Genomic DNA, 14,805 nt, shown 5'->3' with positions numbered 1-14,805 from the left:
ATCTGTTCTGCAGACAGGTTGAAAAGGTATGGAGACAGGACACATCCCTGCCATAGGCCCTTCCCAAGTTTGAACTATGCAGTATTTCCTTGTTCTGTTCTGATGACTGCCTTTTGGCTCAAATATAGGTTTCACATTAGCACAATCAAGTGTTCTGGGATTCCCATTCTTCTCAGAGTCAGCCACAGTTTGTTATGATCCACAGTCAAACGCCTTTGAATAGTCAATGAAACACAGATAGACATTCCTCTGGTACTCCCTGCTTTCAGCCAAGATCCATCTAACATTAGCTACAATATCCGTAGTACCATGACCCATTCTAAACCCAGCCTGGACTTCTGGCAGTTCTCTGCTGATGTGCTGTTTCAGTCGTTTTTGGATAATCTTCAGTAGAATCTTATTTGCATGTGAAATTAATAATATTGTTCTATAGTTTGCACACTCTGTTGGGACCCCCAAGGCTGCCCAGGACTCAGTCACAGGATGCTTAAAGAGGGCAGAAAGCAAGTGAAAAAGCAAGACAGAACTGCAAAGCCCTGCCCATACAGGTAACAGCATAGGATCCCCAAGGCTACGCAGGATTGGGTCTTGGGACGCATACAGAGTGCAGAAAGCAGGCAAAAAAACAAGACAGCTCAGCAGAGCTGAAAATTCCTGCCCATACAGGTAACAGCAGAAGACCCCCAAGGCTGCGTGGGACTCAGTCGGGCCCTCTGGCCAAGAAGAAACTATCTACATACTAGTTCCACAGGACACATCACCTTCGTTTGGGACACATTACCACTAAACTTAGGAGACCTTGTTCACAGCATAAGAAACTGTTAGCAGCTGACAAGTCTGGAATCACAAAAGCCAAGGAAGCTTTAGATATAAGCTATCAAATTAAGGGCTGGACAATGGGAGATAGATGTTGAAGGGAGTGGGTAGAAGTGGACAGGTATCTTAATGGATGGTAGAGCAAAGAAATAAGTGGGTCAAGACACCTGTGCCAAAGGCAGGGACAACACCAAAACTAATGGTGAATTCCACAATAAGGGATATATTTTCACTTTTTCTGTAAAATGCTTATCTGTTGGATACTTCTCTAAATCTGAACATTCAGATTAAGACACATTATGAAGAAGGATTGGCCGTCCACTTCCAAAATAGCAGATACATCTACATCTGCATATACATATACATATATGTATACATACATACATATATATCTCTGATACAGGCCATGGTCTTTGCAATCACTTGCTATGTGTCAAAGAGCTTGACAATGACCAGGGAGGATAGCAGGAAAATTGATGCCTTTGAGCTGTGGTACTGGAGAAGAGTATTGAATGTACCATGGGCTTCCAAGAATCAGCCTGGAGAGGGTTAAACCAGGCTGCTCCTTAGAGGCAAGGATTCTGAAGCTTTGTCTGACATACTTTGGACATGTTGCAAAGAGGGACCAATCCTTGGAGAAAGACGTCATGCTTGGGAGGTTGGAGGTACAGCGCAGGAAAGGAAGACCCTCTATGCGGTGGATTGATTCAGTGACCAGTATAATGGGGGTAGGTGTCTCAGAGATAGATTGGCACAGGACAGAGCAGCGTTTAGGGCTTTTATACATAGGGTTGCTATGAGTCACAAGTGACTCGACAACACATAACAACAACAGTATCTCTTTGAACATATTCTACCTATTAAATTATCTTGGTTTAAAAATCAGACTAAATACAGTTAGATTGCTCTTTATACATTACACTAGGTGATTAAGGAATATATTCTCTTAATTTCAAATAAATTATAGTATCTGATGTTTATAGACATAGGCATACTCGGAAAAGTGTAGTTTGTGCAAAGGAAAGGAAATCTTAATGAGATGAATTGACTACCATTATGGATTTAAGTTTAGTAGAGATTGTAAAAATGGCAAGGATCAGTGGGACTTTGTTCTTTTGAAAAGATTACAGCTAACAACAACCACAGCATTAAGCAAGAGTTTATTTGATTTTGTTTTTATGTAGTGGTGTTTTCAGATTGTCCAAATGTTAAATATCAATTTTACTCATAATATATCTTAACAGTATGGCTTATTTAATATTGTGTGTATGTTGTGTTGTTGCTGTGTGTCATCAAATCAGACCTGACTCATCATTTTCAAAGGCAGTTAGGAGGCCAGGAAGTAAGAGGCTGTGCTGCAATCCCAAAGGCACATGGTTCCAATCTACCAGCTTCCTTGGCAGGAGTAGCATGGATATTCTCCTCTCATGTGATTTACTGCTTCTGAAAACCCAATGGAAGGTCCATTTTGACCCAACACACAGCAACAACTCACACAAGAAGAGATTGCTCATCTTTCTCTCATAAAGCAGCTGGGGGAATTGAACCTCGTGTCTTTGGGTTTGTCATACAGCTCCTTAAAACTAGGCCAGCAGAGCTCCCATTTGTGTATGGATGTACATATATTTTTCTATTTAATTTATGGATATAAAATGGAGATACAAAGAATAGCAGCAGATTATTGTTGTTATTCTGTGTTCCACTGACACTTCCCCAACACAAGCTAAGAAGATAAAGAGAGCTGAGCTATAAGCCATCCTGGTAGAGCGTTTGTAGTAATATCTGTTATTAGGGCTTGTTTGAAGGTATCTGTGGATGTGTATATGTGAGAATCTGAGTTGATGTGAAGAGCTGTAGAGAATCTGAGCAGTGACTCATTTACAGAACACTAGTGATTCCTGTAAATGAATCACCTGTTTGAACACCAGTGTGTCCCAGTAGTGAAGAATTCTGATTGCTAAATAGTTTCATATACAATTGAAGAAAATTTTTAATTAAATATACTTTTCATTTGAAAAACATGGTTTCTTTTTTATTTAGAGGGAACTTCTTGATGTTGTTGATAATAATGAATCTGCTGTGATTGTTGCTCCAACTTCATCTGGCAAAACCTATGCTTCTTATTACTGCATGGAGAAGATATTACGAGAGAGCGATGAAGGGGTTGTTGTGTACGTTGCTCCAACAAAGGTATTTTGTCTAGATGATACTCTGTCCTGTGTTAACTTTTGTTGAAGAGAGCTCTGATGGCCTCGTGGTTAGTTATGTTGTCAAAGAAACATGCTACAGGCAAGAATCCAAGTAAATGTTTATCTATAATCAGTCAACAAAACCAAAACATACTTGAATGAATTAACTTGAGAATACTGACATTATTTACCAACCTCTTGAATATAATAAGAGGATAATTAGTGTATAATGGTAAGGAGTTATAATGCCAACATAAAGGCAGGTGATTGAATTTATTACCTAAACCATGGGAGAAAGATAGATAATCTTCTCCCTTGAGATTTACAGCCTGTGAAAAACTGCTAGAGGGTCAACCATGATTTGGTTCTCATTCAATAGCATTTAGCAATAACAACAATTTTTCTCAACTCTCACTATGTGCCCTAAATCATAGGGAGGTGCTGAAATGTACAGGCCTCAATAAACAGTATGGGATGTGAGGACTCAAAAACTGTGTGGACTGGAATAATTTCTTAATTTACTTTGTTTTATTTTTCTGTGGACTACATATATGCATCTAAAATACTGTCTGGAAATGGAAGATGACCATTACATTAACAGTTAATGAATATTCATGCAGGTGTCTACAACCTACTTAAAAATTTAGGTTCAGCATTTGTTATGAGACTTGACAGTTTTGAGGATTCTTCCAAAGAAGATTTGAAATCTGCAGCAGACCTATCATCTTAAGATAATATAGATAGCTCCTTCAGAGACAGAACAGTTTTCAGTGTTTCATGTTCTGTGGTTGGATAGAGGTCTTTCATTTTGTACTCACATGGGCTCTGGTGCACTAATTAGAAGGAGTTTTGTTGCCAACCCAAAGACACACAGTTTGAATCCACCAGCTGCTCTACGGAAGAAAGATGAACAGTGTACGGCTGTGCAATTTATAGCCTCTAAAAACCTCTGGAATGTCAGTCATGGGTTGGTTCCAACTCAAAGGGCATAACATATATAAAATAAATGAAATGTTGGTGGTTCAAACTTTCCTATGGATATTGTGGAAGAGAGGTCTGGGATCTGTGTCCATGGTTTACAGCCAAGAAAATCCTATGGGGCAGTTTGACTCTGCAACACATGGAGTTTAATCTGCTCTATGGGAGGGGAAATTGATGGTTGGAGATATTCTGTAGAGCAATTCCTGATTACAGCAAACTGTGAAAATAAAGTCAAGTGATTCTTGACTAAATCTCTTTACTTAGAAGAGAATTGAATGTATTTATCCTTTACACTTTTATAGGATGATGTTTAATTGCTGGTCTTAAACTATATTGAGAGGAGAATATAAATTAATGTTAGAGGGACTATATCATAGAAGTCATCCTTTCAGTGTAATGAAATTAAATTACGTGTAAAGAAAATGATATATTTATTATAAGATAATTGAAAATAATAAAAACATTATCTAATTTTGCTTGTGCACATATGTATCTGTTAATGTGCATAATTTTTTTACTCCTTTGCTCTTTAGATAAAATAGCAATACACATGTACAAGCTATCAAACATTGCAGTAAAAGTTTAAAATAGGACTAGAAGATTGTCATAATGTAAAATTGATCAATTAATTTAAAGAAAGTTACATATAATTAATAATGTCTTTAAATGCAAATTATTCCAGATTCTAGACTTCAGATGAATTTGTGATGTTTTCAGTAATCAATGAATAACAGATTCTTCTGTCTTTTATGACTTTAGGCTCTTGTTAATCAAGTTGTGGGGACTATCTGCAGTTTATTTAACAAATCACTGCCAAATGGAGTAGTGCTATGTGGAGTTTTTACAAGAGATTATCGTCATGACGCCTTGAATTGTCAGGTATACTGTACATGTAAGAAATGAAGGATGTGTGGGTGTATGTATGCATGTGAGAGAGAAAGAGAAGAAAGAGTAGGAATTTTCACTCTCCATGACTGGATTTTTGGCCAGTGTTACTCAAATGAAGCCACTAGTTTTCTGTTGATGAAAGTTTGCATGCTTACATGACACTGAACAAATTTCAGCAGAAATTTTAGGCTAAAAAAAGACTTGGTGATCTACTTCTAAAAATTAGCCTATAAAAAGCCTGTGAATTAAACATTCTCATCCCATGAGGCGTGACTTGCAGACAGATAACAATTCTCTCCGTGGATACATGCAATTTACATAATACTTTTACTATTTTACTCTAGTTAAGGATTTCAACATTTTACTGTAATAAAATTTACTCCAATGAATATATTTGTATTTGAACAAGTTATTTGGTTATTACACTTAATAAAATAGTTAAATTTGAAAAGATTACATCTTCTGCTAAAAGTAGAGTGCTCTCTTTTTCTGAAACCTCAACATAAATAAACAGCTTATTATAATATCAGTGCCTTCAAATTGTGATGATTTTATACTCCCAGTGTACTGTGTTAGAGAATAAATGAAAACTATTGAAACTTTTTTGAATGTGTTAGTTAGAATGCATGGGATATTTTGTACATATTCCTTTTACCATATATAAGTGAAATTCTTTCTAGAACATGTATCTATTATTATAAATGCATTGTTATCTGGAATTTAATATTAATATCTGAGATTTAAAGCTAATCTTAAGAAAATATCAATTTAATAATTCTCTAATGTATTTTTCACAGATATTGGTAACAGTACCTCAGTGTTTAGAAATACTCTTATTATCGCCTCATAGACAAAATTGGGTGAAGAGAATTAGATATGTCATATTTGATGAGGTATGTCACTTTAAATTTTCCCAACTAGATAATTTGGTTGACAATACTGTGTGTATAAATTATTTTGATAGAAGTGGCCTTTGTGTGAATATTATTAAGTTAGTTATAGAAATAATTTTTATAGGCTACTAGTAAATGATAGATCTTGAAGCAGTGGGACTGGAAAAAATAGGTAAAAATTCAGATTAAAATGACATAGTGACAGTGGAATTTATGATTTAAGATAATACATAATTGTACAGTAAAATAATAATTCCACAGAATGATATTTCTGACATGTTAGAAATAGAATTTATTTTATTTATAGGAATGATATGTTTATTTTATCACACTGCTATAATGTGAAATATTATATACAATTTAATGAATATTGTATTTCATGATAAAACAGAAAAATATAGAAAAATCACTTTTAGATACAAATAATTTTTACACATACTGTCATATATATATATATAATGATGTTATCAATATTGCAATTTTTCTATGGACATTTATCCTAAATAATTTGCAGCCATAAAGCCATTAACTCCTCAGGGAAAAACCTATGAAGAAGATGCTGCCATTATTATGTTTGCAATATTGATGCAAATATAAATTAGCTAATTTTCAGCAATTTGTGCATTTTTAAGTGCAAAGCTAAAATTAGAATACAGGGAGTTTGTTCTTCTTTTCTTCATTTTCTATGCTATGTCATGTTACAGCATAGTGGAAGAGAGTGTTCTCCACAATGTAAAAAGGTGAGATGTAAAGTTATTATATATAACATTGAATTAAAACTCTAAACGGCATGTTTTCTTATGCTTGGAATTTTATTTAAGTAACACTAACAGTCATTGCTCCATCAACATAACAGTCACCACTTATTTATCAACTATTGCTTTTACATAGCTTATATTTATAATTCATTAAAACTTATGGCCATTGAATCAGAAGCAATTCATAGCAGATACTTCCTTTGATTTCTATGATAGAATGAGTACTGTGTACACATTTTCTATATATAGACTGAGTTAGACTTGTTGTTAGATGCCATCTAGTTGAATATGACTCATAGCGACCCTATGAACAAAGAACTGAATTCTGTTCTATCCTATGCCATTCTCACATTTCCTTACACCAAGAGCCCATTGTGCCAGTTACTGTGTCTAACCACCTAGTTAATCGGTTAGAGTAGAGAAACTTATTTCAAGTTAATTTGTATAATGGTTTTGGTATATCTTTATAGAAGTTTTTCTTCATCTTACTGCACTGATTGTATGACAATCTCTATAATTTAGACAATATTCTTTTTAGACAACTTGTTCTTTTCTTTGGTCTTTAGTGAAAAGGCTTTGTTACTAGGGTATACTAGGATTGTTATTGTGTACTGTAGAGTTAGAACAAACTCTTAGCTGACCCTCTGGTGGGTTTTCAGAAGCAGTAAAATTTCATTCAGCTCTTAAATACAAGATGGATCAAATCAGATCTTGATTTATCTTTGGTAGAAATCTCAGATAATTGGTAAATATTCTCAGAAGCATATTGGATTCACTGACCAACTTTATCAGAGATCAAAGACTATTGCTATCAAATTGAAATGAGAAGGGTATGATAGATTCTGGTAGCACAATCTTAGAAAATTTCTAACTCATTTTATATTGTACTGTTGAGTTGCAATCCTCTCATAGCTAACTCTCTAACAGGTCTTCAGACAAATCAGTTCTGGAGAGGATAAAACCAGTTTGCTTCCTGGAGGCAGAATTTTGAAACTCCGTTTAACTTAGGTTAGGTACGTTTCCAGGAGGGACCAGTCAGTCCTTGGAGAAGGATATCATGCTTCGAAGGGTAGGGAGTGAGTGCTGGAGAGGAAGACCCTGGATTAGATGAATTGATACAGTGACTATGGCAATGATGGTGATTGTGTCAGAGACAATGAGATTGTCTTAAGATAGGGTAAGGTTTAGAGCTATTGTTCATAGGATCACTATGAGTCTTAGTCAACTTCTTGGCACCTAACAACAACAAAAAATTTGTATGAGAAGAGAATGTCCACCTTTCTCCCGTGGAGCAACTGATGATTTTGAACTAACTGGCAGTACACCTCTTTACCACTATAAGAAATGAGAGCACCTTATTTTTGTGTTCAAAATAATTTTGTATATCAACAGGTTCACTGTCTTGGGGGAGAAATTGGAGCAGAGGTTTGGGAACATCTTCTTGTTATGATCCGATGCCCCTTTTTGGCACTTTCTGCTACTATCAGTAATCCTGAAGACCTTACTGAGTAAGCTTGAATTTTGCATTCATTATTTCCTGCCATAGATAGTTCTATCTAGTCATGAGTTAATTAAAATAATTTTTACAACAAAAGAAAAAAGCAAAATCTTTCTCGAAAGATATTTTCCCCTTTTATTTTTATTATATTTACCTAGAAATCATCTCTTCTATTCTTTGATCCAATATAATTATATGTATTTACTGATCTTTCATAAATCTTACATTAAAAAAGGATGTAATATTTTTGTTTATATTTTCATAGCTTTGTCCTTGAAAAATAACATAAAAGAGTTTATGGCTCTTCTTCTGTTTTATTATTCATCCTTAATTCCTTATAGAAAAAAGAGAAAGAAAAATTTTCAAAATGAGTCCTTTTTCTAACAGAAATGGTAATGACCATTATATTTTGTTTGTTGTTATTTCTAAAATTCCTGAAAATATTTGTGTTTGGTGTTCATTTTAACTTACCAATTTTTTTACATTTTTAGTTTTTATTTTATTATTTTTGTGTGTGTGTACCATCAAATAGGATCTGACTGGTACAGGAGGAGATTGTCCCCCCTTCTCTGACAGAGCATCTGGCATATTTAAACCACACACCTCTGGCATTGCAGTGCAGCTTCTTGCCACTAGACCACCAGACCTCCTTAACTTAATAATTTTTTAAGCTATGCAATATACAAGAAGTTATAGTATATCTATTTATCATCTATTGTCATTTAGGGATAATTTCTAGTTTCTTTTATTTTCTGAAAATCACTTTTAAAATATTATTTGGCATATTTGGTGTTTCTGTGTCAATAATATCCTTTACTTTTATTTTTTCACTAGATGGTTGAAACAAATTAAAAGATACTGGCAAGATGTAGAGAGTGCAATGGAAAATTCAAATTCTTCATCAAATGCCTCAAAAGTTTTAAAGAAACAAAAAGACAAAAGCATACAAAAGTCATCTTATTGTGTTAGATTGGGTATGAGTATTTTCCCATGGGAGAAGGGGGAGAATATAATTATTGAACAAACTTAATGCACCTGCCTGCATCATATTTTTTATGTTGTCTAATATTTGCTTTTTATGGAAGAAAATAACAGAGAAAAATTACTCTGCTAGATTTTAAGATGTAAAATTAAATCACTAAAAATAATGATGTCTTAGCTGTTACCTTTAGAGAAGCAAACTCCTGCAGCCATGTGGAATGGGTTCAAGCCATTCCAAACAATCTTTCAGCAAGGACCTTTGAATCTTATTAGAGTCTTTTCAATATATAAGACAACTTTGTTCTTATTACAGTCATTGCTGTAAATTAAAAGAAAATAAATTTTAATTTTATTGCCATAGTATGATATGAAGCTCTAGAAAATTAACTAATCTGATAGAGTACACACAAATAGTGGATCTACGGAACTCAAGTTCGAAGTTCTTTCTCATGATTATAAACTTCATGATAGTAAGATGTCCTTGCATAATTTTAGCGTGCTTTAAGGGTGAAGTAGCAAGGATAATTAACTTTTTACTTTGTTAAGAAAAAAATGAAAATAAAAAAAGACATCTATAGTCAATTTTGGCCCATTGAAAAATTAGCTATCTCAAAAATAATTTATTCATTATATACATCATACCCTAATAATTTTATTACTTTCCTGAACTCAGCATATTAATTGTTCTCCAAAGATTTCCTTTTTCTATTTCTTTGTCTTTTTATCTTTTATTTCATATTTTCCTTGCTATTTGTATATGACCAGATCCTACACATTCATAATTTAAAATATATTATCTTAAAACTTAAGCTCACATACAGTTGTGATTCTACTAATTCAGGCCTCATACTATGCCTTATAGGATGAAAGATAACCTATTATAATTATTTTGATATATGACTTGTTTTTTTCTTGTAAAACAAAGTTTGAAATGGAAAGACCATAGCTTGCATATGTTTAATATTTCATATGCACTCTATTGAAATAATGAATATTGCTGTATATGTTGCTTTCATGACAATGTGTTAGGTAGTGTAAAATTGTATATAATGTCTATTTAATCATATAAACTCTATATTAATCATATAAAATATCTACCAATCAAAGAGAAGCTACAGATACCCAGAGATGATACTTAGATATTGTTGTTCGTCTTCTAGTTGGAACGGACTCATATCTGATCCTCTAGTGGTCTTAAAACAGGTAGTTAATTGCAAGGGAGGAGGTTGCTCATCCTTCTCTGGTAGAGCTGCTGGTAGCTTTGAACCATGTGCCTTCATGATTGCAGCACAGCTTCTTAACACTAGACCATCAGATGGTAGGAACGAAAATAATTTTCTTTGAAAAAAACATTTCAATCATTAAATCATTTTAAGCACTTAATGAGTTTTAATTCAAATATTATAAATAAATAAGTTACATATGTAAAAGAAATATTATTCTATACAAGGATGAATGCTAAGAAAAAAGAAAGTCACGTCAAAAATTAAAAAGAGAGATACTGATTGAAACTCGACATCAAGAAAACAAAGATTCTCCTTACTGGGAATGATTGGCCTCATCATGATAGATGGTGAAGAGACCTGGGATTGTTAACAGCTTCATTTTGCTTGGCTTCACAATTAACACTAATTAGTACTAGCAGCCAGGAAATTAAAAGACAAATTGCATTGGAAAAGTCTGCTGTTGGGGACCTCTCCAGAGCAGTGAAGAGTAACAATATCAGTCTGACGACTAAGATTCATCTGATCCAGGCTATAGTCTTTGTAATTACTCATTATGCAGCAGAAAGCTGGGCGATAACTAGGGATGATAGAAGGAGAATTGATGCCTTTGAGCTGTGATGTTGGAGAAGAGTTTTGAATATACCATGGACTACTGGGAAAACAAACAGGTTCGACCTAAAAGAGTGAAGCCAGTCTGCTCCTTTGAGGCAAGGATTCTGAAGCTCTGCCTGACATAGGTTTGGCATGTCACAAGGAAGAATCAGTCCTTAAAGAGGGACATCATGCCTGGAAGAGTGGGTGGACAGCACAAGAGAGGAAAACCCTCGATGAGATGGATTGAGTCAGTGACTGGAGTACGTGTGTCAGAGACAATACAATTGGCTCAGGATAGAGCAGAGTTTAGGGCTATTGTACATAGGGTTACCATGAGTTGCCAGTGACTTTAATGGCACACAACAACAATAACAATTGAATATCATGTGCTTATATTTTTAAATACCATGGCTTGGGTTGAGGACACTTTAGTCATTAAACTGGCATTCTTACTCCTTAGACCTTTAGATATTTCCTTGACAACAGATTTCCCCAATGCAGCATGCATTTTGATTTCTTGACAGCTGCAACATGGGTCATTGATTATAAACCCAGTAAAATAAAACACTTGAAAAGATCAACCTTTTCTCCATGTCATGATTATGTCTATTGGCACACTGGTGAGTAGTTTTCTTGATGTCGAGAAGTAACCCAATATTTAAGACCTTAGTCTTTAATCTTCCGCTGTAAGTGCTTCATGCCTTCTTCACTTTCTACAAGCAAAAATGTCTTTCTTTTTTTTTTTTTTATAAAGCCCAGCTTCTCAAGTTATTTGTACAGCATACAGATTGACTAAGTCTGATCTAAGCCATGGTATTTTCATTGTTTCCTATGAATCTGAAAGTTGGACAAAAAATAAATAAGACTAAAGAAAAAATCAATGTCTTTGAATTGTGCTGTTAAGATCATTTAATATGCCATACATTGTCACAAGAAAAAGCAAATATGCTTTTAAGGAAGTAATCAGAGTACTCCTTTAGGGCAAAAATCTTGAAACTTCTTAACACTCAGTTTGGGCATATTTTCAGTAGGATCCAGTTCTCGGAGAAAAACATCATGCTAGGAAAAGTAGACGGTCAGTGAAAGACAGCAAGATCCTCAAGACATAGATTGACAAAGGATTTTCCATAATGGGCTTGAGCATGACAGATAGTATGGGGATGGGACAGGATAGGGAAAAGTTCAGATTTGTTGTTCATAGGCTAGCTATGAGTTGAGTTGACTTGACGGTCAAACAAAAGGACAATTTTGAAAATTTTAAAAATGGGTAGGGAATAGAATCCTTCTTGTGACATGTAATGTTAGAGGGAGATAATATTAAAATAGTACTTATAATTTGTAATTAAATAACTATGTGAATGTATATCTACCCGTTTACACACACACATAATTGTTTCATCCCATGTTTCATTAAGCCAAGGCAAGCTTTTTGACAATGCATGGAAAAATAAATTATAAAATTGCAGTTAAAAATCAGAGTCTGAATAATTCATAAGATCATATAAGACAGAGAGACCGGTAGGAGAAGTTAAATATCAATAAGCAATTGAATTGTGCTAACTCCTCTATTCTATTTTACAGTATTATACAAAGAACGATACAATGATCTAGAAAAGTATGTGTGTTCCATAAAGGATAATGACTTTGTTATTGAACATTACCACCCTTGTGGGGCACTTACAGTCAGTCATGTAAGTGGAACCTATTTTCTAAAAAGAAAATGCTTCTGTATTAAAATTAATAAATTCTATGAAATTAATGTTTTTGCATTTTATAATTCTTAGATAAAGAAATATGGAATACCATCAGACCTTGGATTTTCTCCTCGGGAAAGCATACTGCTATATGATGCTATGGTACATGTTTGGCCAGAATGGTCAAGAATGAAGGTGTGCAAACAGATACATACAAAGATACATAGATACATAGATATGCTAATTAACTGATAAATGTAATTTACTCTTGTATAAATAAAGGTAAAATAAATAATTTATAATAGCTCACACTAGATTCACAGTGCTTAGAATTGGTCAAACTTGTTAAATAAATTTCATTTTCACTGGACAAAATAATATAACCATACTTAGTTTGTGTTATTATGAAGATTAACTGAATTATTCTTTTAAAAGTTCTCAGCAAGTTAGAATGACTTTGTATTTTAAAATCAAATACTTCAGATATTTTCCTTTTTATCTTTGCAAAGTAAACATAAATATTAAAGAATGATTTGTGTGTTGGTAGATTCCTGTGAGAATAGAATAAATTAATAATCAACTATACCTTTCTGGAAATTTAAATACATCGGAGAGTGGCTCCATGAAGAAAGTTGTGCCTTCTTCTCTTCTACTATTTACAGCTTTGGAAGCCCAATGGAGAGTCTCCAATGAGTCAGAACCAACTCAACTGTAACAAGAGTTTTAGAGTTATATTGAATATTGAAGAGTATTAACTATATGATAGATAGACTTTATATTGGTATATTTGAAAAAAACTTATATGAAATTATGATTCTAATCCCACTGGTATTTGGATCTTCATTTTTTAGGAGTTAGAACCTGAGGAATTCAGTTTGTTCAAAAATAAAATAGTTATCAAGAAGGCAGATACAAAAATATATGAAGAGGAACTGAAAAAGGAATTAATTCAATGGATTCAGCTGGACCCAGATAAGGTAGTTAAGTTTATTGTCTCAAGAGCAGACAAAGGTATACAGGGATATAAGGTCAAAAGTGTCTTTTTCAAAAGGTCAGAGGAAGTGAAAATTGCATAGCTCCTAAGAGCCACAAAGCAGAAGGCATAGAAAGAACCTGGTGCCTCTAGAGCCACACCAGTAGCAAGAGGTTCAATATTCATTGTTGACTCAGACTTTACTCACATTTATCATTCAAAGAGTGAAGCTTATTAGCGAAATAGGTTGGCGAGTGGAACAGGCAAAGAATATCTCACAACACAAGTCCAGATTTAGCCTAGCAGTCCCAGGCTAGACTAAAAGTAAAATGTAATTGCTTAATTAGTAAAAGTTCTGGTTTTAGTTTAGCAACACAAATTTAAGAAGCCTCTGATTTTTCTCAATCATCCAATAAGGTTTGCCTCAAAGCACTTATAAGTAACCTTCTCCTTAATTATCTAGCAAGCACAGCAAAACCTTTAATTGTGGCCTTTATCTTAGTGGTCTTCTGGTTACACCTTGCCACAGTTTCTCCACAGCAATGACACAGTCTTTCGACCACCATCACCAAGGTCTCACCACCAGGGTCTTGTTGTCATCAGGGTCTTGCTCCAGGCTCCCTCAAGACTTTCTGCTTAGTGAGGAAACACACTCTCTTTCTTATCCTAGTTCCACAGCTGCTAATGATTTCCAAGACTATGTGTCTACAGTTAAGATAGTGAAGACCAGAGGGGACTAATGTTATGGCTAAAAAACCAAATTTAAGCTAATACTAAAATTATTCAAGTATTATATAAATAGAAGATTAAAATGAAACAAATTTGATTGTTAGGTATAAGAGAATCACCATTTTATAAAATATTTCTTAATTAGAATATGTAAAATTCATCACCAGATCTTGATACCCTAACTTAAATTCTGTTATCTAAGAACACAAAAAGATTAAGTACTCAATTTATTTAGAAGTGCTTAGTGTACGATTAAGGTGTAATTCACATCCATTCAAAAATTATTTCTTTATAAAAATCTACTTCATTAACATATTTCAGAATCACAAATAAATTTTATGATCTACCTATTGAGTTGCAGGTGACTTGATGGCACACAACAATAACAACAACCTACTATTTATGCAAATTTTATTCAGGTGGATGAGTTACTGACATATCTTAAGCCTCAAACATTTGATAGTCCTGAAACAGAAAAACGAAGAATGTTTCCCTATTTTGTGGAAAAACTTAAAGAAATGAATAGGCTTCCTACAATATGCTTTTCGTAAGTAATATTTTTTAAAGATATAATCATACTTGAAT

General features: G+C 33.9%; 1 protein-coding gene across 1 annotated transcript in view; it reads left to right on the top strand.

The window, feature by feature from the left end:
* LOC102860030 (probable ATP-dependent RNA helicase DDX60-like) overlaps window positions 1-14,805 on the top strand; it is a 191,875-nt gene that overhangs the window by 76,060 nt on the left and 101,010 nt on the right. Inside the window, exons 12-19 of the mRNA XM_006896669.1 lie at window positions 2,857-3,006; window positions 4,746-4,865; window positions 5,672-5,767; window positions 7,918-8,033; window positions 8,858-8,997; window positions 12,406-12,515; window positions 12,609-12,713; window positions 13,370-13,495. Of these exons, the coding sequence (XP_006896731.1) occupies window positions 2,857-3,006; window positions 4,746-4,865; window positions 5,672-5,767; window positions 7,918-8,033; window positions 8,858-8,997; window positions 12,406-12,515; window positions 12,609-12,713; window positions 13,370-13,495 (963 nt within the window). The remainder of the gene's footprint in view (window positions 1-2,856; window positions 3,007-4,745; window positions 4,866-5,671; window positions 5,768-7,917; window positions 8,034-8,857; window positions 8,998-12,405; window positions 12,516-12,608; window positions 12,714-13,369; window positions 13,496-14,805) is intronic.

Source organism: Elephantulus edwardii, unplaced genomic scaffold, assembly GCF_000299155.1.
Source record: "Elephantulus edwardii isolate Elephantulus edwardi_28Jun2011 unplaced genomic scaffold, EleEdw1.0 scaffold00188, whole genome shotgun sequence".
NCBI classification, from domain to species: Eukaryota; Metazoa; Chordata; class Mammalia; order Macroscelidea; family Macroscelididae; genus Elephantulus; species Elephantulus edwardii.
The sequence above is the reverse complement of the archived record's forward strand: the minus strand, read 5'-3'. Positions and strand labels throughout refer to the sequence as shown.